The 26,590-nt window shown below is 36.8% G+C and overlaps 1 protein-coding gene across 3 annotated transcripts in view; it reads right to left on the bottom strand.

Annotated features, from left to right (window-relative positions):
- Positions 1-18,278, bottom strand: part of LOC306874239 (neuronal membrane glycoprotein M6-a-like) — a 53,034-nt gene extending 34,756 nt beyond the window's left edge. The window contains exon 1 of one of the 3 annotated variants that reach the window (XM_079424137.1): positions 18,192-18,278. In XM_079424137.1, coding sequence (XP_079280263.1) covers positions 18,192-18,195 — 4 coding nt within the window. In that variant the 5' untranslated portion in view covers positions 18,196-18,278. Of the gene's footprint in view, positions 1-742; positions 901-18,191 lie in introns of those variants that run through there. The other 2 variants (XM_079424138.1, XM_079424136.1) reach the window with 2 other exon arrangements.
- Between the last annotated feature and the right edge of the window lie 8,312 nt (positions 18,279-26,590).

Genomic DNA, 26,590 nt, shown 5'->3' with positions numbered 1-26,590 from the left:
TGGGAGAAACACTGCGGGGCTTATTTAAGACTAAACAACAAAAATATTGGACACCTCCTCTCACCTGTACATAAATTCACAGAATTTCTAATGAATCCCAATCAACATTCTCACATCTGGCATACACTATTCTCATAAGTCATTCTTAATACATTCAACATCAGACGCCCTCTCCCACACACCTCCCAAGCCAAACACATCACAAAAGCTATGGCTTTAATCAGACGAGTGACAATTGTTTAAAGTAAACAGTTTAAGAGACAAAGGCAGTAAACAGCCTCACTAATCTAATCTGACCATAGTACTGTTTTCTAATGGCTGCATTGTGGTGATAACCAGAGCAGCCCAATGATGGAAAGAAAGAATGAGCAGGGGAGAGAAAAGAGCTGTGACAAACCCTCATTATCCATTAAGACAAGCACACACAAAAAAAGCAAATGACACAAATGATCGCACTGAAAATTGCCAATCCCACAGATTTACCAGTGCACTAGAAACCACACCGGCGCCAATTAACAGAAGCACTGATCTTTATCAACACCAGTGCAAATTGTGCTGCAGCCTTTAACAATAAAACCACTGATTCTGAAGGCTGTAAAAAATATCATAAGTAATTAGTGGCAGTCGCCATCAATAGAGCCTTGGCTGATTAAGATCGTAAACACGTATGCATCAACACAAAGACAAGCGCGCATGATAAGAGGAGGAGGAGATGATGAAGGAAAGCAAATTGACACAATACCTTTCTGTGTCTGTTCCTCTTCCATGTTCTCTTCCATTGTGGATCAAAGCGCGGATTATTGAAGTGGATGAAATGTAACAATACCTATACTCCTATACGGTCAAGTGGATGAGCGTCTGTGCATGCGCGCGGTGGAGAGATTGAGCGCGCGTGTGTGTGGAAGAGCGCGAGCAGGCGTGTGTGTGTGTGTGAGGTGGCTCCGCTGCTCCTCTTCTCGACCGCAGATATCAGTTAACGCGATCTTCAGCTATCGTTTAATCGGTCTCTCAAACGTTGTCCATTGCAAAAGAAATCAGGCGCGCTTTCAAATATTCGTTGACTTCACAAATAGGCGCGTCTCGTGTGGTAATTATCTCTAAGATGTTTGGTTTTGATAACGAGAGATTTGAGACACTTTGAAACTTGCAATGCAGGTGTTGTAAGCTCTTTTCTAGCGCTGATGTAAAATGCACCGCATTGAAAACAACTCCCCGCACTAACAGATGGATGGGTGTATCCTAGTAACCAGGCTGCAGCCATCATGTCAGGGTTTCGTTTTTGAACCTCACAGAAACAAGAAATCTGTTTATTATACTGGATGTCAGCTCTGATATTGCCCTTTATTACTATTATATTAAAAAGTATAATTAATTGCAGGAGCATTAATCAGATATCACTAGCTTGATCTTGACATAAATTGACCATTTGTTTGACATACTTGTTTGTCTTTAGAAAAGTGCTTAATCCACAATAATTCCATAATACATAAACTTTTTGGCTTTCCTCGTTACTACTCAAGAATCAGTCATCTGGGTGAAATGTAGACCAATTCCACTTGTCTGATTAAAAAAAAAGAAAAAAGAATATGGTAATACTTTGAAGTATGGCCTGCGCAAGCCTGGAAGAATGAATGAACAGACACAGAGAGTTGGTGCTCTACCGAAGCATTCTTAACTTTATTCAGGAAGATAGGTCATGCAAACAACATCAGGTCTCAGACATCATAAAAGTATTCAGTTATATTTTGCATTGTATAAATAGGAAATAAATATAATTGTTGATTATAAGGTGTTAGTAATATGTGCATGCTTATGTATTTGTCTAGCTGTCTGGTTTCAGTTCCTCACCAATTAGCACAGTGTGTAAAAGAAGAAGTAGGCCCACATGAAGTAGCTATGTCCATTTGAGAGATAAAAGGACAGAGAATGAAGCCTTGAAATAATATTAACAACACAAATTTATTCATGGTAGCAAATGCATGTTGTTAATTGCAATGCTGAAATATAATTTAAGTATTCCATATGTAGTGAATTACCCAATACAGTAAATCAACAGTGTTGTAACTATGGTGCCACAGCAGTGTACTTTCTTTGTAAAGGTTTCTGTCACCTCCAGCTGCTCTGATCAGTGTCAATGACACTCTCACTAGCAGCTTGAAAACTGAACATTTCTTGTCACAATGCTGCCAACAGACTTGAGAACCTAGCAACATAAAGAGCTCTGAAATGGCAAAAGAGCAACTGAGCAATCCATAAGGGGAAAAATGGCAATGTCAAGCAATGAATGTTTAGCTATGTTTTTTTTAAAACTTTATAGACTCAAATGTTCACTTCACCCTTTCCATTTTAAGTCATCAAACTGTATAATGTGAGATAATAAATGTATATGGTCATTTTTTACACAAAGATAAACTGCCTTATTTTTAAATTCCCATAATTCATTTCAAGCAGCAATTAATTTCAAGCACAGAACTCTCAGAACCTCCTCTTAATGTGCATGTTAATATGTGTGCATGTTTCTAGAGCACTTGTTGCTGAGTTATACTGCTGAGTTAGACATAAATATGTGCATTGCTTCTCTCATATAGTTCACTTATTCAGTAATCACTATCACACAGTAATTGCACTTTACCTTACAACCTGCCATTTGGTTTCTGATTGGCTGAGATGCTCACAGGGGATGAGTCATATGTTACAACATCACAGCAAATCATATTTCTGTAAGAATGTGCCTGCAGTGCTCTGGATGTGGTAATTGTTTGTGAATTGAATTCTGAATGCTATATGCCATTATTACTTATAAGAATTAATTTCACTGATGCATATTTTGATGAATACACAGCACATATAGCTCGTTTAAAAACTAGAACAGTTCAACGTAAACATGATTTTACAGGAGAGTCAAAAATGGATGTTAGACAAGTCATTAACATGGACTGTGGTACATGCTGCAAGCTGGCTTGTGTTTTAAGAAGATTAGCTAGAAGGCCTTATCATAAAATTATTTCTCCAAACTGCAGTCAGTGCTGATAATCAAATAGATGTGCTGTGTGTGTGTACTTCTCTGAAGTTAATTGGGCTTTCAGTCTCTGTCAAAGCTCAATAAAGTGATTAATTTATTGTCAATTACAACACTGGCCTGCAAACACAATAGTTGTTGTAATTCCATAATCTCTATTTAATCAAACTCAGGCCTAAGAAATCTGTAACGATTAGATATATTTGACAAAAAGGGCATTTAATACAGGTCATGTATGTATTTGTTAAGGTGTAAAAATTACAGATGTTTTACCACATCTGCAGTTAGTGAATTGATTAGATCAGACTTTATTGACTTTCTTCAGGAAGATCACTATATTACTGCATCACTGATTGTCACCTGCCATCAGTATACAAATGTCATTCCATCTGCATATACAAAGTGTCTTCCAATTGCATCCCAGACATGTTTGCAATTGCCATATTTTGTTTGCAATCAAAGATGTCCCATACACTACTGGCCAAAGTTTTGTTTAATGTTTTTGAAAGTCTATTATGCTCACCAAAAACAGTAATAATGTGAAATATTATTACAATTTAAGTTAAGTTAGAAATCATTCTAATGTGCTCATTTACTGCTCAAGAAACATTTCGTTTTGTTATCAATGTTGAAAACAGTAATTTGGTCTCCCAGGTCCTACTGCTGAAAAGTATCTCATGATGTTCACTGTTGGTATAGTTTGTTTTTGTTTAAAAGCTCCCCAGGAGGGGAGCTTTTACCAAAACCAAACAGAACCATAACTTCTTATAAGTGCAAATATTAGCTACAGTTTATATTATGAAATATGTTATTGTATTTGAACAATAACATTAGTTAATTACAGGATATGCTGATTAATTAAATCAAATGTTTTTCCTAAGTTAAATTTCATTATTATGGGAGACAAGTATCACTGAAAGGACAAGAGGTTTCTGGAGTGTTTTTATGCTATGCATATTCAAATTACAGTGTCCACTGTATTTCAACAGCAATTTTCATACCCCTTTTACAATACAGCATTTGTTTCTGCCAATCCATCACACCAGATTTAGTTGAATGTGAGGTAAATAATTTTCACACCCCATCTTTATCTGAGGATGGGGTGTGAAAAGGATGGCATGTTAAGCCCCATAGGGTCTTGCTGCATATATAATAACTCAGGACTGGTGATTAAGAGCTGGGCCAAAAGGTTATCAACTGATTAAGTAACTGCTCAGAAGAAAACATTTACATCCTGCTCTTATCTGTATCTAATGCTTTGTGATCATTGTTTGAGTGATTATTATATAACACTCCCCCCCCCAAAAAATGATGAGCTTCCATAGTTTAAATATAAATATGTTGTTATTCCTCTATGTTGTGGTGTGAGTAAATAGCTGTCAGCTTTCTGCCTCCACCCTGCTGCTGCAGCCTGGTAATGAACAAAATTAATCAAACAAAACCTCAAAGAAAGAATTCTCTATTCTGTTACCTGTTTAGCAAATGAAAAACTAAAAAAGGTAATTGCAATTTTTCACAAACTTTTTTTTAACTTGTAATTGTGAGTTTATACAGTATCTCACAATTACAAAATGTCTAGTAATTTTTTAGTCAGAATTGTGAGATATAAACTCAGAATTGCAAGAAAAGATCAGACTTGTGATATATAAAAAAAAAGGAGAAACATCAAAAGTAAAATTTCTAAACAATAAATTAATTTGTAATTTATATATTTTTTATATTATAAAATAACAATACAATAATTATATTATTAAAATATTTTTTTAAGGGGTGAAATGTGACCTGGAAATACTTATGAATTGCATTTATGTATGATTCAAACCACACAAACTGCACAATCCAATTTATTAGTCTCACTACACACTGGACAAGATAGTCTGCAATTACTCTCATTTGGCAACACAAATCAAATTTGACCATACCTCAATCAATTATCCCAGTGTGCATAATAATCTTTAATGACATTTCTGCTGTGATTGATTTTTGGATTCAGTGGAAGAATGAGAAAGTGAGAGAGGAGAGGAGGATCATGTTAGACACTAATCGGTTTTAATATGCCAAAGATTCCCTAATGAATAATTTTGTTGATTACATTCAGAAAGACCAAGAATAGGCTGCAACGAAGGAAGGATGATTGAAAACAGTTCAATGTTATGGACTGTAATCTTGTCTTCATATTTAAAAAGTATATGGTATTTCTATACACACTCTATATATGTATAAATATGTACACACACAGATGGTACCCAAAGCTCCTCCCCAGTTCAATTTCTCTCTCTCTCTCACCTGTGTTTTTCAACCATTCCATTTGTTTGCTAAAGCCAAGGATTCCCTTGATACTTCAAATAGCATGCAGAAAACAGGTTTACTCATTCATACCCCCCATATTCTTTTATCTCACTCTATGAAATACCTTCACTACATCTCTCATTTCAGAGGTGCAGATGCCAATGGCTTTACACAAACACCAGTTCATTGTATTGTATGGTGGGAGGAGCCATAAAAACTGCATGCGTGTCACAATGTTGATCCTGTTCCCAACACAATTGCCTAGAGGAGACGACTAAATGGATTTTTAATGCTACAATAAATGTGTCGATCATTCATACTCACTGCCGTCTATTGATTTTCCCCTGGATGAGCTCATAGATAATACCGGTAATTATTTAATGTTATGCCTATGCTCTTTGGTGCACATAAAATACGTTTATCCAGTTTGAAACTAGTTATCGTATATGTGATTCTCTGAACAACTGATCATCATAGATTCTGCATTTGGCTAAATGTGACTCTAAAGATTGTTAATTGTCTTTGAATGCCTGATAATTGAGGACAAAGGAATGACTGACGTATGGTGTCATATATAATAATAATAAAGTTAAAAGTGAAGTGACATACTGCCATGTATGGTGACCCATACTCGGAATTCGTGCTCTGTATTTAACCCATCCAACATGCCCGGGGAGCAGTTGGGGGTTCGGTGCCTTGCTCAAGGGCACCTCAGTCATGGTATTGAGGGTGGAAAGAGCGCTGGACATTCACTCCCCCCACCTACAATCCCTGCCGGCCCGAGACTCGAACCTGCAACCTTTGGATTACGAGTCCGACTGTCTAACCATTAGGCCACAACTTCCCCCATATATTCACATGGACTGAAAAAAGCATTGATGACCTATTTTAGCATACTATAGACAAATCGCTTAAGCCATGTATTTTCTTTAAATGAGCTCTCTTGAGGACTGTATTCACCACATGGCATTTCTATTATGCTGCATTCCAATGATAGATATGTACTCTCCCATCACAGACACAAACATATACACACACATACAGTACATTTTGGATAGGAGGTATCGATCAAATAAGTTAACATCAAATTGGTAAATGGTAAATTTTTAGAGAAAAAAAAAGCAAGCATGAAGGTCCACCCTAAGCCTAACCAACAGTGGAACATACAAATGAAATCATATGAATGCATACAAATTAGCCACCAATTCAGCAAAATGTAAAATAGCACAAATTGCAATTCTGTAACCCAACCTATCCAGGAGGTCTTACTGTCTTAATGTTGCTCATCCAGCTGTGACAATGTCCATAATAATAATTCCACTACTAATGGCCCAGTCTATGTCTGTCTTGATAATAATAAAGCCAAATGAGGTAAGTTATTTTGGCAGAGGTTAATAAGAGTCCAGTGTGAGACTGTTTTTGAAACACCGTTTCCATGCAGGAAAGATAGAACACACACATTATATATAAATATAATGCCTTGTAAATGGTGATTTTTTTTAATGGTTATGTACAAAATATCTGCCTGTGTGAGAATGAACATACTCAGATGTCACAGTAAAACACTTCATGTCCAAGTGATATTGCCTATATCAATTTATGATGTTCTAGGAAAGTCTACAGTTAATAAAGTGAATGTAAATGAAGTCTTGAGTAATTATGATTGAGATTTTGACCTTAGGCAAGAGGGAACGAGACGGTCACCTGAGTTATGAATAATTTAGTTGCTATTTTAACAAACTATAAAAATCACCTGAGAGCTTCTTGAGAGCGACCTGACCTGAATACTGGATGGACAGAAGTACATTTGCTTGTATAAAGTAAACGTTTGCATTATGATCAATTTAAAACATTTGCAAACCAAAATTACACAGATTTAAGAACTGAAAATTATTACAACTGTACACTGAGAAATTATAGATAATCTGTTGGAATATCTAAATATTTGGTCTCCTGCAGGAAACACACCTGCAGTAAAGTTACTGATGACTTTATTACTAATTTAATATGTGTATATACCTCATTAGTAGATCTGCCTATGGGCATAGGCCCTACTTGGTCTCTGGACGCTGCTCATCTTAGATGGGACTGACAGTCTAATTTCTGATTGACAGCTGTTTTTAGCCTAGTTTAATCATTATGAACAAATATATTAAACATGACAAACAAACAGCTGTGAACTGAGATAAACTGTATCATCATGCCATCTGTGAAACCACAAAGCTCCAATTTCCATTCACTCCTCTCCCATATGGTGAATATGTTAGAGTCCACTATATTGAATAGGACTAGTCCATTTCAAATGCAGCCCTTGTCCGCAGCATGTCACATAATCAGCTGGCTTTGAACACTATAAATTAGTTTTAGCGTATCACTTGCTGATCACTTGCTCCAGTTTTTGCCTGTAACCATGGCAACAGACTGCTTCACATATAGGCACTTTCTAGAGAGAGGGAGACTGAGAGAAAGAGGAGGAAACACATACAAACAAGCCAAGGATCTGATTCCACCTCACAACCTATTTGCACTGCCATTGCAGATAAAAATGGACTAAGAATACAATAAACTGCTCAAGTGATGACATGATTTAGCCCTAGTATCACATTCTCTTGCAAAATTAGATTTATGTTTTATTATACCGTCACATACCACAGCACAACTGAACTCTATAATGAATAGGTGGGCTTAAAGCCGTACCATGCATGGATTTCATACCATGGTAGGACAGCATCAACCAGCGGAGGCTCTGCTATACAAAGATTTGTGCTACAAAAAGAAAGTGTACAACTTTACATTGTTTACACTTGAGAGCACTAAAAGAACACTAATGCAAAACGCACATATCTAAAACAAGTCCAGATGAACTTGTTATTAATCTGTTTTATTAGGCACATCATGAAGCGAAGTTTAGTTGTTTAGCAACAATACAACCTGCCGCATTAATCCAATGAATATCAAAGGCGTGCATTAACTGGCTATTTTACAATGACTTTGAACATGGTTCATCCAGTCAGAAGTTAGATACTTAGACTATTTTACAATGTTGGTGTTAATCTTTGGTGTGTCGAAATGGAGCGTTTGTGTTGCACCTAGATCAGAACTATATTTGCGCTGCAGTATATACCATGACCTTGTTATAAAATTACTCATACCATGATATCATACCATGAAGATTTTGTTCATACTGCCCACTCCCAGGTGGGCTGTAAAGAGTAGAAATAGGAATGGGTCGACAAAAGGATGCTACCCCTCATCTCTCTCTCTCTCGCGCTCTCTCTCATTTATCTTGTTTGACCAGATCAGCTAGTGATCTTAAAATTGGGATAAATTATCCCATTTGTTCCTGGTGTTTACAATGTTGTTATCTACAGCTGACACTGCACCGATCGGAGTGATGTTGTTTAAAACCATGTCATGTAAATCACGCATGTCCTGTCATAATGAAATCATAAATTATGGCCTCTCAGTCAAAAAAGCTATAATGCTTCACCTGCAGCAAGAAAATACACTTTTATTAGCAATAGTTTAAATTGTTTCAAGAAAAAAGCTGATATAGCAGAATGTTTAAATATAGTACTGTAGTAATTTATTTCAAAAAGTGAAACTTTCATATATTCTAGATTCATTACATGTAAAGCAAAACATTTCAAAAGTTTTTTTGTTTTAATTTGGATTATTTGAGCTTACAGCTCATGAACGTCAAAAATCAGTATCTCAAAATATTAGAATATTTCCTAAGATCAGTCAAAAAGAGGATTTGCACTACAGAAAAGTTCAAGTTCTTTAAAGTATGTTCATTTATGCCCTCGATACTTGGTCAGGGCTCCTTTATGACAAACTCCAGGATCAGTGAGGTGTGGCATGGAAGCGATCAGCCTGTGGCTCTGCTGAGGCACTATTGAGCCTTCAGCTCGTCTGGATTGTTGGATCGACTGTTTCTCATCTTTCTCTTGAAAATATCCCATAGATTCCATATGGGGTTCAGGTCAGGCATGTTGGCAGGCCAATCAAGCACAGTAATATCATGGTCAGCAAACCACTTGGAAGTTGTTTTGGCTCTGTGGGTAGGTGCTAAAGTCCTGCTGGAAAAGCAAATCAGCATCTCCATAAAGCTTGTCAGCAGATGGAAGCATAAATTGCTCCAAAAACTCCTGGTAGACGCTGCATTGACTTTGGACTTGATAAAACACAATGGACCAACACCAGCAGACGTCATGGCACCCCAAATCATCACTGGACTTCAAGCAGCTTGGATTCTGTGCCTCTCCAGTCTTCCTCCAGACTCCAGACCTTGATTTCCAAATGAAATGCAAAATTTACTTTTATCTGAAAAGAGGACTTTGGACCACTGAGCAACAGTCCAGTTCTTTTTCTCCTTAGCCCAGGTAAGATGCTTCTGACGTTGTTTCTGTTTCAGAAGTGGCTTGGTAGCTCTTTTCTTGAAGACGTCCGAGCGTGGTGACCCTTGATGCACTGAATCCAGCTTCAGTCCACACCTTTTGAAGCTCTCCCAAGTGTCTGAATCGGCTTTGCTTGACAGTATTCTCAAGCTTGCGGTCATCCCTATATCGTCCAGTCAACTTTGCATTTAATATTCTTTGATACAGCACTCTGTGAACAGCCACCCCTTTCAGTAATGACCTTCTGTGACTTACCCTCTTTGTGGAGGGTGTCAATGATTGTCTTCTGGACCACTGCCAAGTCAGCAGTCTTCTCCATTATTGTGGTTTCAAAGAACAAGAGATAACCTGAATTTATACTGTAGGGATGGTCATTAATTGAAACTCAAATGTAAATATTCTAATACTTTGAGATACTGATTTTTGACGTTCATGAGCTGTAAGCTCTAATAATCAAAATTAAAACAAAAACAACTTTTGAAATGTTTCTTTACATGCAATGAATCTAGAATATATGAAATGTTTACTTTTTGAAATAAATTACAAAAAAAGACCTTTTTCACAATATTCAAATTTTTTGATGCACCTGTACAAATGAAAAGGATTCTTACAGCGCACAAATGTCCATTACATCGCATCTGATTCCCAATGCATCAATATTTCTCCTCTACATAATGCTAAGAGATATTTCTGATATTTCAGATGTAATTATGACAATATTATGATGCTTGTTCTTAAACTTTTTTTTAAACCTATCAAACTTTTTAAACTTAAAGTTTTAAACATTTATTTATATAATAATATTTTAAATTAACCATGATTCATTTTTCCAGAAGTTATGTTTTGTTCCAGAACTGTACACACAAAAAATGGTTCTTCAGCAGTTATTTGGGGTGGCTGAGGTGCACCACCGTAGTACAAAGAACCTGTTACGCCCCTGTATAGTTCTTTAAAGGTTCTGTAACTCTCTCTTAGTCTCTTAGTTTAGTTGGGGAAAGGATTAAAATACTACATTAAAATACAGCGTATTTCCTGAAGATAATGTGGTTCTCAAACTTTTCCAAAGCCCCCCTTAAGGAAATATTCCAAGGCCCCCACAAGACTTTTTGACCTCAGAAAAGTGTAAAAGTGATTCAAAACAGCTTTTGCCATTGTAGTAAACTCCCATTCATAGCAAACATATGAGACTGGAGCAACAGATCTAAAATCTAGGAAGAAGAATGGGATTCCTCTTATGGTTCTACATAGAACCATTTCACAAAATTGCTGTACGGCACCTTTAAAGATTATATATAGCACTTAAAGTGGTTCCCCTATGTCTGTTTGGTCTTTAGATCAGATTGCAACAAGTGACATGAACATGCACAGGTTTTGTTTATCTGTCCTCCTCGTACTTCTTGTAAGATGCCACTCAGGGGGAGTGTTTCCTTTCTAAATTCAGTCAATCGAATAATATGCATCATGCAAGGAAGACAGATAAGAAAAAATAGCATGCCTGTGCTTATGAATACCCTCTGCTTTAACATATGCAATAAATTGAACTAAAGATTAAGAGACTGTATTAGTGTAATAACATTCCATTAAGAGACAAGAAAGAAACACTCTAATGCTGTGTGACACGAACAGTCACGTATAATGTCAGTAATCTGACATTTAAAATAAATAAATACATCATCTTTTCGTCTGGCAGAAAGAAAGGGCAAAGACTGTAGTTAATGGTAACTTGCTGACAAGGCTTGTGAAACAGACAAGGAGTTTGACAGCATGCTACTTATAAACCTAGCTATTGTTCTGAATTCCACCTACACACCTCAAGACAGGCAAGTCTACTACAGCAAAGAAAGCAGCAAAGTGTGTGTGTGTGTGTGTGTGAGAGAGAGTCATTCTAAAATTCTAAAATAATAATAATACTATTTAGCAATATTTACTAAATCAGCAATTAAGAATCTTTAGAGAAAACACACTATAGGCACCATAATAGTAGTCCATTTGACATATGACTACGTTGTATTGCCCCAAGTCTTCTGAAATTATATGACAGTTTTATATGATTGTTACGACTTCCTATTTGGCTGTTGTTGTTGTTATTATAAGTGTCTAGGGAATAAGGAAGTCAACACAAAGAATACATTAAAAAAGAAGAATCAAAGATGTTTTTAGAATCGGGGAGACTGTCTGGTGAGCGTGATTTAACCAAGTAAGGAATGAATTGCGTGGAGTAATGAATCAAACGGAAACCGACAATGCTTATCAGAAAAACTTTAATGCGGAATTATGTCCATCTAAACAAACACTTGATTGCTTTTCATATTTACAGTGACAATGGAAACGTCAAAGAGCAAGGAAGATGATATTTACAAATGATATAAAACATAGAAAAGGAATCTTAACAGTGTGAGATGTGAGCGGAGCTGAAAGCAAAGAAATTAACCAAACAAAACACATACTAACTCCAACCATTTCAACACTAATCTAAACAAAGAAAAACAAAACAAATATTCAGCGTAAACAAAAATCACTAACAAAACATAAATACAAACATTGCTCCTGCTCCTACCCTAGTGTTTTTATACAAGCAATATTCTACATGTTGCTTTGTGTCGGTCACGTGACATACTAACCTAGTTTCAACACTAGGCAAGGCAAGGCAAGTTTATTTATATAGCACATTTCATACACAATGGTAATTCAAAGTGCTTTACATAAAAGGAAGTAAAATAATCATTAAAAAAATCTAAACAATAAAAACAGAAATTTAAAAACCGTTTAAAATGATTTAAAATGGATTTACAATTAATTTAGAACAGTTAAAAATAATGAGTCAAGAGATAAATCCAGCCATCAACTCTTGAAGAGAGTGGGAATCAAATCACAGCACAATCTGGCAAATAGCCAGAGTCAAATCACAGGACAGTCGAGCGAATACAACATGTAGAGAAAAAGGAACAATCAGAAATAACTCAAGGTAAACTATCAAATCATAATTACAACAGAAACTCGAAAAGGATGGACAGTGTGACAAACAAGCGAGAACTATCATTATGAACTCATTATGAACGTCATTTCAGACTGAGGGTGCCTGATTGGTTCCGAAATGGGTGTTGTCATCACATTGACAGGAAAGATCGACCGGGCTGACGTCCAATCACAGGATCTAAAAGTGGTAACAGTCAAAACCAGGCAGATAGAAAAAGAAAAACCTCCCACAACATTCGGTGACATAAAAATTATGAATAAAATGAAACTAAAGTTATTCACTGTAAATTGTGTCCTTCATCACAGAGCCATCAAGCCTGATGTCAATGTAGTCATATAAAGACTGACTGATTTTATCACCTTTTTGTGTGTGTGTCTGTTTTTGACCCTTTGAAGTTTGAAAGACCAACAAGAGGATAAATAAACAATCACAAATATCAAAAGTATAAGTACAAATATATATATATATATACACACAGTCATGGCCAAAAATATTGGCACCCTTGGTAAATATGATCAAAGGCGGCTGTGAAAATTAATCTGCATTGTTAATCCTTTTGATCTTTTATTTAAAAAATTTACAAAATTCGAACCTTTCATTGGAGAATAAGAATTTAAAATGGGAGGAAATATCATTATGAAATAAATGTTTTTTTTCTAATACGTAAACATTGGCCACAATTAACGGCACCCTTTTATTCAATACTTTTTGAAACCTCCATTTGCCAGTTTAACAGCTCTAAATGTTCTCCTATAATGCCTGATGAAGTTAGAGAACACCTGACAAGGGATCAGAGACAATTCCTTCATCCAGAATCACTCCAGATCCTTCAGGTTCCCAGCTCCATGTTGGTGTTTCTTCTCTTCAGTCCACCTCACTCATTTTCTACGGGGTTCAGGTCAGAGGAGTGGCCATAGCAGAAGCTTGGTTTTGTGCACAGTGACCCATTTTTGTGTTGTTTTTGAGGTTTGTGTTTGGATTATTGTTCAGTTGGAAGATCCAAACATGGCCCATTATACAATTTCTAACAAAGTCAGTCACTTATACATTTTTTATCTGTTGGTATTTGATAGAATCCATGATGTCATGTATCTAAACAAGATGTCCAGGACCTCCAGCAGAAATAAAGGCCCACAACATCAAAAATACAGCAGTATATTTCATTGTACACATGGGGTACTTTTTTATCCCTGTGTTCACCAAACCCATTTTGAGTGTTTGCTGCTAAAAAGCTAATTTTTTTAGTTTCATTTGACCATAGAAGCCAGTCCCATTTGAAGTTCCAGACCAGTCGTGTCTGATAACTGAATATGCTGGAGATATTTTACTCATAAGAATTTCTAGGGGTGCCAATAATTGTGTCCAACGTGTATTTGAGAAATAAACATTTATTTCATAATGATATTTCCCCCCATTTTAAATTCTTATTCTCCAATGAAAGGTTAGATTTTTGTGAAATTTTTAATAAAAGATCAAAAGGATTAACAATGCATATTCATTTTCACAGCCTTCTTTGATCATATAGTATATATACTACATACATGACTGTATATATACAGTTGCGTCACATTGCATGGATTCCACAGGGGATTAAATAGAGCCCTGGTCACAACACAGTGGACTTGGCTATACCCAAAGCACTTAAGATTATAAATACCAAGAACTAGAAGCTACATAGAACAATATGATACAATAAAAGGACCAATACAATGGACTAAACTGTGCGCCATGGCAATCTTCATCTCATTGAAATATAATTTATTCTGGCCATAGTATAAAATCAGTGAGTAGACTAACAAAAATACTACCGAGCAGAAGACTTATATGGTCCCAGCACAGATGTCTGTATTTCCCATCAGCAGTTGATACTGCTCCACCATCTAGTTTCCACTAAAGGCTTTGCATCACTTGACTTACAGACAGTGGGAATTCACAGCAGGCCATGATATGTCTCCTATTATTTTACTGGTTTAGACACTAACATAGTTGTGCAAGAGTCTAAAGTTCTTAAAATGACTTAAGTTGCCTCAGGGATCAATAAATGTACGTCTTTTTATCTAATGTTCTCCTCAGAGGAAATGGTTTTAGAAGAAATATGGCTATTAGGATACAATAAAAACCCAAATTAATTTGCAAGTTTGAGCTAGAAACCAGGCTATTTTTTTTTTTCATTTTAACAAACACATTCTCCAATTTTTCTATTTGTGGTTTGGGATCATGGTGTTTTAATACTGCTCAGGGACAGAAAATCCAGAGTTTCCTCTTAAACTACCAGTGGGTCGATTTCAAGAGGAAGGTTCTTACCGCACTAGAGAAATCACTCACAGCCTCAAGATCCACTGCTGTGATTACATGAGCCAGCAGATTTGTTTTCTACCAGAATAAATGAAAACGGTCTCAGAAGGGGGAATGAAAACAGGGAAATGTGAGGGTGGTTCAAACCTAACTGAACTCCCATCTCTTCTAAGGACTGTTTATTATTCCTTTGGAAATGTTAAACAGCATGTCTCAGAAGAGGATAAAGAAAGGAAAATATGTAGGATACAAGCCGGTTTTTGCAGATTTGGCCAGCTTTGAGGATATATTGTCTGTTTTTGAAATTTTCACTTTGTCATTCCATACAGGAAATGGTGGAAAAAAGGGGAACCATATCCAAAAGTCACATGGATTTTCCAGATCTTAAGGCCCGTTCACATCAAGAACAAAAACTACACGACAACTATATTAGGATTATAATGTATGTTTACTGTGCACATCTACAATTACATTCTCAAACACATGAATTAAAGTCAGACTGATTGTCAATGTTTTATCATTCATACTGAAAAAAAAAGTGCTCTGGAAGTGATTCTAAGGATACTGTTCCTCTGTGTAGGCCTAGTTATTTTAAAGTTGTTCCTAGAGTTCCTAGAGTTGATTTAAAAAAAAAATGATGGTTACTGTTTTTGGTGTGAATGGGCCTTTAAAGCAGCAAATAGAATGCCAGCTGAGTTCAATTAAGCACATAGCAATTTCTGTTCATTTTCAGTGACACGTTGCTCCAATTAATTGGGTCAGTTACATATGAGTGTCCACAATAAAGACAATAAAAAAAAAAAGTTACAAGTTTTTTAAAATGTATTTACGTTGGTTCATATGGTTTCGGGAAAAAAAAAAACATTTTAAAGAAAAATTTTAATTTAATGCCTCATAAAATGTTATGTGATATAACTATCAAGTAAAAATAAACATATTTCCTTACACATTGAATAAATCTTAATTATTTTTAGGGGAAAAACGTTTTTAAAAATTTTCAAGGTAAAAAGTATTATTTTTCAAAATGAATTATTCTTGAATGATTAATTCATAAATACCAATAAGCTTTTGGGAAGTCTCTTGATGACATTATTTCCTGTTTTTAATTATGTTGTTGTTGTTTTTTGCACCACATAACTTTGATCTGGCAGACAAACATTTTTTTTCAAATATTGATTTAAAAAGCAGTGAAGCAGTTTCAAAAAATAATAATAAAAGACTATGACAAACTATAAGATTTTCATTTAATTATTTGAGGCTTATTTTTATTGAGAAAAGATGTATTCAAGTCACTGTATGATTTTTTTTATGCATTTTTTGAATATTATTCCCCCACTACTGTCACAGCAATGTTTCAGTGTTTCACCACAGCAACTTAACAGCTGCATCATGCAGACGATATACATTCACAACATATGGAGCTCCTACTTCATTACCATATGGGCAAGAATACAGACTTGGGTATCTGCTATTTCCTCCTTTTAACAGATATCGGTATGGCTGTGGCACACATTGCACTTGTACCCTCTCACAGAAACACATACACACGCCAAAGACACTGGCTGACCTTTTAACTGGACATCTGTAGTAGGACATTGCTGCAGCCTAGGAGACAGCATTCCAGTTTTAAGTCCCTAAACCCCATAAACCCAAACCCATGTTCTTCTCATTAGACTGACTGACAGCCAGTGAAAGAAGAGCGAGAACGGGGTGGTGGGAGGAGAGGGCGTTCTCACAAAAACAGAGGCACTTGTCAGGATTATCAAAGACCCCCCACACAAGAGGAGAATGTTTGGAGGCGGCTAACAGAGAGACATAATGTGGCTATTTATCCTTCATGTGACTCCTTGCATATATTAGACGAAATACAGAGGGGACAGACCATGAATGAGAGCTTCAACAAAGTCTGTCTTTCTTCAGCACAAACGAATGTTGTCATTTTTCATATTCCAACTATAACTGGTAAACAGAGCATGGAGTGAGAACCCCAGAACAGCAGTGCCTTTCAGATGCCAGGACCCAGATCTAAAATACACATAAGAACAAACTGTTTTGTGCCTTGAAAGAATCCATTAAATTTGTGCTCTGAAGCAAGTCTAAGGGTTTTAAAGAGCTGTGATTGATTCTGTAGCAGGTGGTCAGTAGAGCTGAACAATACGAACAAGGTGCATTTGATTAGTGAGGTAACCACGAACTTCTACACCTCTTCTTTCAGCTGCCCCATAGCTGAGGTGAACATTTCCTGTATTTTAGATGAGTTTTCCTAACAATAATAAGAAGAGGCTTATTATTGTCAGGAAAACTCATCTAAAATGTTTGTCATGTTTGCATAGCGTCTGAAGGGGAAAAAAACAACAGGATGTTGGGACCTCAGGTTTTCCCAGTTACCGGAAAACATCTTGTCACATGTTGTCTTGTCACAAAGAGTTGAGAACACTTGTCTGTCGACCACTTGGAAGTAGTTTGTAATATGTTGCTGCAAACCCAATGTCTGAATGACATTAAAAGGCACAGTTGGTTCTTATTATCTGCAGCAGGTACAATCCCTATAATCTGATTATGAGCTTGGGCAATTTACCAGCCTACTTAAATCGGTATCAACAGAGAAAGGCATGTTTACTTGCATACAGTTTACCAGATAGCCTATACTGCTTTCGTATTCAACTGCAAACTGAAAGGGAGACAACCCAAATATGATCTTCCTAACAATGCTGCTTTATCTCTGTCCTTTTCTGAAAAGTAATAACTTGCCAACAATTGCAATTCTATCATCATCATCATTTACTTGTTGTTTCTACCCCTCAGTGGAGCACAACAGGAGATGTTAGAATGACAGTCACCATTTACTTTAAATGCATGGAGAAAAGATCCAAAAAGTGAATGGTGACTGAAGCTGTCATTCTTAACATCATCTTTTCTGAAAGAAAGTCATAGAGGTTTAAACAACATGCTCGTTTCTGTGAGCTATTACTTTAATATATTTAAGTTTACTGAATAAAAACTCTCAGCTCTTTCTCTCAGTGAGTGTGAACTCGTTGAATCAAAACAGTTCAATCGCATAGCTGCAGCTGATTGACAACATGTGTAAAAGCAGCAGAAACACACAGTCTGTCATTCCCCCAACTGAGTGGTCGTACTTGCACTTCACACACCTCAGTTCATCTCAGCGACTTTTCAAAGCCTCACGTAAAACGACAAAGCAATGACTTACCCATGTTTGAGACTAAGAGCTTGACAACGCTGAAAAAGTCCACAGTTCAAGAGTTAGACACTGAAGGCTGGAAGCGCGAGCGTCGGTATATTAATGAGGCGACGTCACAATCACTCACGGGCGGAGAAACTTATCAATGACAAGTTGTTTGATACATTTCATGAACTTAAAATCAAATTGAGCATGTAAAAGCTCATTTAAAAATAATTATTATATATTATATTTTTCTGTTTTATAACTGAGATTACTTTGTTTATTGAACCTTTTAAACATATAATGGTAGGCTATAATAATATAATAGCCTGATATAAAAATTATAATAACGCCGTTTTATTGTTGAATTACATGGAAGAAACAACTAAATAAATACACATATTTTCGTGCATTAGTAAAAATGTGCGAGGGGATAAAAGTTTTTTTTATTATTATTATTAATTAATTTGTTAAGTGTGTAGTTGTGTAGTTCCACATCCTGCAACAAGCTAATGAACGAAAGTCAACTGTTTGGCTGCACAGTTTGCGGTTTCTCCATGGCGGGGAGGTCGTTCACATTTTGTCGTGGTAACAAGCTTTTGTCGATAAAATGAGCTGAGCACGATTTGAAAATACTTACTATAGAAATTTCCATGACATTTCTGTGACTTCATTATTGTTCCCAGGTGATTCAGGGTTTTTCATGGCCGTGGGAAGCAGGTAAGGTGTAACGTCTAATTTTTCTGCATTTTATTCGACAATATCTGCTTCTTATTCATTTTTTACTCCGAACACACCCTTCTGTCTGTAGAGTGCAATGGTTCACAAAATGATGAGTTATGTTAGCAGTGCCCTCTGCTGGTAGCATAGAGGAGCTGCACTTTCAATGTGTTGAATGAACGAAAAATCCTCTCTTTATATTTACACATTGTATTTTATCCACAGTAAACAACGATGACGCTTTTATACCCGACCACGAGCAGATCTGATCTTTATGCAACACCGTAAAAATGTCAAATTGTCAGCAAGCGAGGGGTGAAAGGCTGCTAATGAAACTGAATTTCTGTGTGAAAAGGCATCGTATATTCGTTCCCTTACGCAGCCTTCACAGTCGGATATGATAGCCACAAGCAATCAGTCTGAATGAACGGTTGCCAAATTACACATTGTTACAATTCCTTAGTTTTTTTTCAACAAGAGCCAGCCTTTTGGACTACAAATACAAGAAAGCACGGACACCTGAGCACCTCTCCGAGTGAAGATTACATGGATTTGGGCTATGATTTGCGTTGATTGATTAGGCGAATGACCAATCAGCGTTCAAAAACTGGGACAGCGTGTGACGTCATGTTTCGAATTGACCAATCGTCGCAAAGAATCGGAGGCAGCGTTAACAAACTACATAAACGAGGTGTTTGTCCGTCAGATTTACACCTAATCTCAGCACCAGGTCGCTGTCCACTGACACAGAGAGAGGTAAGCGATCTTCACATGTTTCACTTCTGTTTTCAACGCAATATTCGAGTGTATTCGCTTAATTTCCTCAAAACGAGACGTTTGGAGGCAGGCGCTGCTTTTTAAAAAACTACTTTGCCAACCTTGCTCATATGGACCGGACCGTGACCAGCACTGTCCATAATTGTAGCTGTGGGAAAAAAGAAAGCAAGAATGAAAACAAAAGTACAGTAAAGGGCATACACATGTTTTTCATGTCTTTTTTGAGAGGGTTCCTGTTGAAATACATGTAGGCTACAGAGATTTTTCGGTTACAAACCTGCAAAGGCAGGAGTATATTCTGATTATTTATTGTGCTGTAACTTTTCTGAAGGTGATTTGGAAGAACTTTAAATGAACTGTGATTGAGGGAATGCACTAGAGGCTCTTAGTGCTGATAGAGGTCTGCTAATGCATATCAGAGCCTCATCACAGATCTCATTATGATTTTGAGCATCTGAGCAGACAGTGCTGGGCAGATTAGACACAGTGAGAAATGTCTGATACATAATCAGCTTTCTCTTGCCAAGATGAATAAGCAGAACTAATGGCCAACGCTTCTTGAGACAGGTCAAATTGGACAGGCAGCCATGCAGATCATCACAGATATCCACTTGACATGTTGGCTTGTGGAACAAGTTATGAGACCTCATGCACGATTCATGTTAGAATAGTTAGCATGTCTATTTACGTTTTTTTTTTTTTTTGGCATTGGCTTTGTAAATGGGTAGTTCTGTTGAGTCACTTTATTTTAAGGTAGGAAAGTGTGCCATCTTTTTATATCATAGGAGAACTGCTTGATGCAATCACAGTCAGATTCAGCAGAGTGTTTATACTGTCCCTGGGGAATCTTATATCCTAGTCTGGATAGGGTGTTTAGCGGAAAAGATTTACAGATTAAGTAATTGAAGACATGGCACATGTAGTTAAATGAGTATTAGAGATGCAGAATGCCCAATGTTTCTTTCGTTGTCAATCTTTTTTATCCTCTTTAGGCCCCATGTAGAGAGACTATGATTGTGTGCCAGTTCTTAATGTAGTAAGTTTCTCATAGCAATAGCATGACACTGGTTCAGTTTTGCTTTGTTAAATCCAGTAAAACAGAAATTATGATATAATATTGTGAGTACTGTAAAATGGTTAGGGTCAATACAGTACATAATTTTTATAAATAAAATCTCTTTTAATGCCATGTTTTTGTAGTTATAAAAAAAGAAAAAGTAAATCAATTGTAATAATGGTCAGTATACAGCTGCAAAACAGTAACATTTGCATAATCATTTTTTTTTGCAAATAAAACAAAGATTATTGGAGTGTTTTACAAGGAAATGCTTTTTAGTCTTTGTATTTTGAAAATTTCACATTAAATTTAATGTTACCTAGCATTTCTTTGTAATTATTTGCAAAATTTACTTTCTGAGAGGAGTTTCTGAGTGAAGATTGTTTCACTACCAAAATGTGCATTCATTTAAACAAAACGTAATGTAATGTGATCACTTTCTTCATGCAGTATGCATTTATTGATTTATTTACCTTCTAAATGTAAGCATTTTCCTTTCTATAAAGTTTACTCAAGTCAGAAATGAGCTTCAGCTGTATTCATCACTGTTTTATGAAAAGCTTTGGTGCTTTTGTTTTGGTGCTGCAGACAATGAGAGACGTGGCTGCTATTCTCTTCTATCTTTTTCATGATAGGGTAGCAGGGCTATAGGGCCTTTTGATGTCATTTTCTGCTAAAACACTCAATAGCAAAAAAACCCACCTGTTTGGTGCTATGTCTGATCTATGAGAACATTGCTGGTAAGGTAACGTTTTAAAGATAGTAGTAAATAAATATGCAATTAATCGCCTTAAAGTGAAAATCTCAAGTCTCCAAATATATGCAACAATTTCAGGGACTTATTAGCTACATAAATCTGCAACCTTTTGAATGCTTTTTGAACTACTAGAACATACACTGATAATTAAAAAAAAAAAAGTTTTATGTAGGCTAGCTAATGCACTTGAAGCTATGACAGCTATGAAATTTTCACTTTGTTAAAGGTGATTGTTGCACATTTATTTTAGTAACAGACAAATACTTCCAAGAACAATATTTGAGGTAAAATAAAAAAAAAACATATTGTTGGAGCCCCAAGATGTAGCCAAGATATAACAAATATTTTATGCTAAATATTTTAAATAATTTGTTCAATCTATTAAATACATTTTGGGACCTTTTTGTATATTTTTTTCATCATATCATATACTTTATAACTTAGTATGCATCATTAAATTTCCATGTATGAAGTATTTTGTCATATGTAGAAAGCTAAATAAAAATATTTGAAACCTTTCATTCTAACAAATGGATCTGTAGCTGGGGCGATAGTGACAATCTCTAACCTGCAGTCATGGTTTTTGAGTTCTTTGTTTTACTATCACACAATAATAGCTTTGACATTGTGGTCTATTCATAGATTTATATGGAGGGTAGGATAATGGATGTATCTGTGTCAGACTTGCATTGAATTAACGGCCATTTGTGGCATGCAATGTGATATCTGTGGTCACAGTATTGTCCCAATATCAAAGAAAGCTAATTCTTCAGAGAATAGGCTCCAGTGCTTTATTTAAGAAAACAAAAAAAAACAATGTTTGCTTCATTTATGCAGTAGTCTGTTTGTTCAGTTCCAGTTCTTGCATGTGCCCTGATCTCTTTGGATTTGTGCTCAGGTAGAAGTAAGCAAAGATAAGCATGTAGGTATTCCTACGTTCGTGATGAAAGAGATGAAAGGGTACTTACTGAGCGATCTAAATTATGCAAATGTTATTACAGATCTCATTTCAGTGCTATTTGTATGGAAATACACTGTCTGGGAAAGAAATTGCCATGAGGCAATTTTCTCAAGTACTTTACTTTTGTGTGATATGATGTCAGAAATTTAATCTAGAAGATTCTTTTTTGTATTTTTTTAAAATGCTTGTAATGTTTTAAATGTTTTTCAGTGTAGATGAATGGGCCATGTGTGACTCACAAAAGTTACTCACGGAAGCGTGCGAGTCGACGCGACAAGCTTATGTAGGTGGTGTGGGAACAAACGTAGGGGTGCATGTGTTGCCCAGGTGTAGGATGTTTGATTCTGGCCGGCACTCTCGCCCTCTCCAGCAGAGCTCCTGCCACTTCATCTCAACCGCCTCTTGGAGTTAAAGTCTTCATCACCAAGGAAACGTATTCATGATTGGCCTATCTCTAGCTCTCCCTCTGTGTTTTGCTCTGTCTGAATTTCACTCACGCTCTCCCCCGCAGCCCAGCCGAAGGGGTAGGAGGTGTTGAGGGGTTGACATCACTAACAGAACTTAACTTCTGCTGATCACGATCTCTGTGGCATTTAGAGGCCTGAGGTCAGAGTCATAGATGAACACACAAACACATTTCTCAAAGATCACCCATTATTTAATCTCCCGTCTCTCAGACATCTCATCATTGCTGCCTTAACATGCTATCTGAATTATCATAGTTTCCGAGTCAGAAATTGGACATGAATGGCCTCTAAAGTCATATTTATGACTGGGAAACTTGGAGAACTTTGGCAGTCTATAAACTTGGCAGAGTGAAGAACGATTGCTGTTGTGACTGGTATTTGTAATTATTTTTTACCACAACAGCTACGTTTCCTTGTCTTGACCTTAAAGTGATAGTTCACCCAAAAATGAAAATTACCCACTGATCTATTTTTATACACCCCTGAACAAAATCTTAAGACCGGGGGAAATATTACAAGTATTCACATTTCGCGCTGGTGGATCGTAACCAGGTTGTAAGTACTGCTTCAAAATGCCAAAAGAAGAAACAGGAGCAAGAGACAAAAAATAGAGAATAGGCAATTTATTGAAACCTGCATTTAAACTCAAACAGGCTGTTCATCAGCTGATCAATAGTCTAAGACCATAGCCTTAAAAAGTTAAAATCTGCACAAAAATATGGCATTCATGTCATTGTCCTTCATGCAGTCACACTGTCATGACCTCCTGATGTCAAAGGCAAAAGGGCTTTCTGTCTTTGAACGTGGCAGGATTGTTGAGCTGCACAAGCAAGAATGAGCATAACGTGCCATCGCTGACGAGGTTGGAAGCAGCAAGACCGCCATTTTACATTTCTTAAAAGATCCTGAGAGTTATGGGACAAAAAATAATGTCAAGTGGTTGACCCAAAAAAATGCTCCTGAACTGAGCTGGAGCATCTGACGTGCTGTCTGTGAGGACATGATGAGGACTGATGCTGACTGCAGCCCAATAACCATAAGACGGCATCTGCGAGACAAGGGCTTAAAGAAAAAAAGCCGTATTCAAAGGCCATGTCTCCTCCCACACCACAAACTTGCCTGTTTGGGATTTGCAAGGGAGCACCAAACATGGGACATTGAAAGGTGGAAGAAAGTTTTATTCTCTGATGAGAAAAAATTTACCTGGACGGTGCTGATGGCTTCCAATGTTACTGGCATGACAAGGTGATTGCCTATGCTCTATTTTTTGTCTCTTGCTCCTGTTTCTTCCTTTTGGCATTTTGAAGCAGTACTTACAACCTGGTTACGATCCACCAGCGCGAAAAGTGAATACTTGTAATGTTTCCCCCGGTCTTAAGATTTTGTTCAGGGGTGTATATATATCTATTATAGATCAGTGAAATTACCCCATGATTTACTCATCTTCAGTCCATCCTAGGTGTATATGACTTTGTTCTTTCAGATGAAAACAATCGGAGTTATATTAATACATTTTCCAAGCTTTATAATGGCAGTTAATGGTGGTAGAGATTTTGAAGCCCAAAAAAAGGCATCCATCCATCATAAAAAGTGCTCCACACAGTTCCTAGGGGTTAATAAATGCCTTCTGATGCATTTGTGTAAGAAAAATATCCATATGTACAACTTTATAAACCGTAATCTCTAGCTTCCGCTAGCTGTCGTACACGTGTTCACAAAAGAATGACATTCCAGTGGATGACGAAGGATGTAGACATAGCGTAAGCTCCGCTGAAAATATTCTAGTTTCGTGAGAACCAAGTTTTGTGTACAGCAAAGGAAAACCAGTCTCCTCATGGCTTATATCGAAATCCTCCAACATTTTTTTACAAATCCTGGATTTGTACTACTAATTCGTGACCGGTGTTTTGTTTTGCTCTCTCCCCTGCACTTCCGCATTCGTCACTTTTTTAATATACTTTTTTAACATAACTCTAATTGTATTTGTCTAAAAGAAGAAAGCCATATACACCTAGGATAGCTTAATGGGGAAAGTAATTAATGGTGTTATTTTCAGTTTTGGGTTAGGAATATGGTTAGGGTTAGGGTTGAACTATCCCTTTAAAGGCTTGCATATTTACACATAAAAAATAACCAATACATACATATTGTTTTAAACACAGCATAAATAACATGTATTTGATTCCAGAATCAACAGCAAGCTGCCTATCTAGATAGCTCAGTGAAAGTATAGAGCGGCTTATGTATGTTTGACCACAGACAGGAAGCTATTCATTTATGACAAAGCACTTGAGCTTGTAATTACGACTTCAGAAGTGGGAAGCAGGAAATTTCCTATAACACATGAAGGCAAAATATGTCTGCCTGTTAAAACAAGCCACTTAGGAGATGCCATTTTGACATTTGCATTTTGGTGTAAATGGAAGCCTGTTAAAATAGTTTAAATTGGGCTTATTTTTTATGTCATTTGGAACAAAATGCCCTGCTGTGTGTGCAGTGTGGGTTGTGTAAGTTTGTGCATGTGTTACATTTACGTGTCATGCTGGACAGTTTAGAGGAGCGTGTTAATCATGATGAGCAAAAGAATAAACACCTTCAAGAAGGCTGCGCAGGGGTGAGATGAGGTTCGTGGCTGCGCGTATGTTGGGGAGGGGGTAAGTGAGGGAGTTTAAATGAAGGGATCTTGCTGTTGCCTGGCTACCGTCACTCTCGTCTCCAGCCACCTCTCTCACACGAGCAGCCTGCACCAGTCAATGAGCATGTTCTCTTTCTCTCTTCCTCTTCCCCCATTTCTCCTCACACATGCACTCACGCAGTGGGCAACAGTCGCACACAGACTCTTTTTCTTGTAGTCGCTAACGCAGAGTCCCATTCAGCTTTGCTTCTGTGAAGGCGAGAGGATAGCAGACATGGAAAACCTGTGCTGGTTCAGCAGATATCACAATGAACCAAAGGTAGGAGCTGTGTGACGGTCTATTAGCCATCTGGCATAGCTTTATCCCTTCAAATGTAAAGAAGAGCGAGGAAGATGACACAGAGACAGTGATGAGGGTTTTTTTCACCAGTGTCACCCTAAGCGGCCGCTCTCACAAGATGTGCACTTGTGTACAAAAACAGCTAGACGCAGCTCAAGAGGAATGGAACAGAATGCAGGTGTCTTGAGACATGCATGTGAAAGTTGAACAAGAATGGGCCCAAATTGAGCTCAGGAGCAACAGAGTGAGGTCTGGTATTATTAGGTCTGTTGATTTCACACAATTACAAATCATTTTGTTGTTGTTGTTTTTTTCAGTCTCAAAATGTAGCTTACTGTGAGCTGCTATTTAAATAAAACAGTCAGATTCATGTTAAAGTTGCTATAATGGTAGTAGTTACAGATCTTTTCCTCCTGCTTATGATACAATCTGAGTGAAATGGATTATCCAAACAGAAAAGAAAATGTAGGGTGGGGACTTGGTTCTATTGATTGGTTGTTGATTGATTGGATGGAGGTTGTAGTCAATTGGTTGTAATCGAAGGCCTAAATGACTGTAGAAGTCCAGCATGCATCACCAGAAGATCGAGTTATTTGACCATAGGGATGTATTCTTTGCTAAATTAATCTCATTATAACGGCCAGGTGATGGTGTTAAATGCCCAGATTAATTGCTTTAATATATAACATCAGTGAAACTATAAAGCTTGCAC

Source organism: Barbus barbus, assembly GCF_936440315.1.
Source record: "Barbus barbus genome assembly, chromosome: 8".
NCBI lineage: Eukaryota > Metazoa > Chordata > Actinopteri > Cypriniformes > Cyprinidae > Barbus > Barbus barbus.
This window is presented reverse-complemented; position numbering and strand designations above follow the sequence as displayed.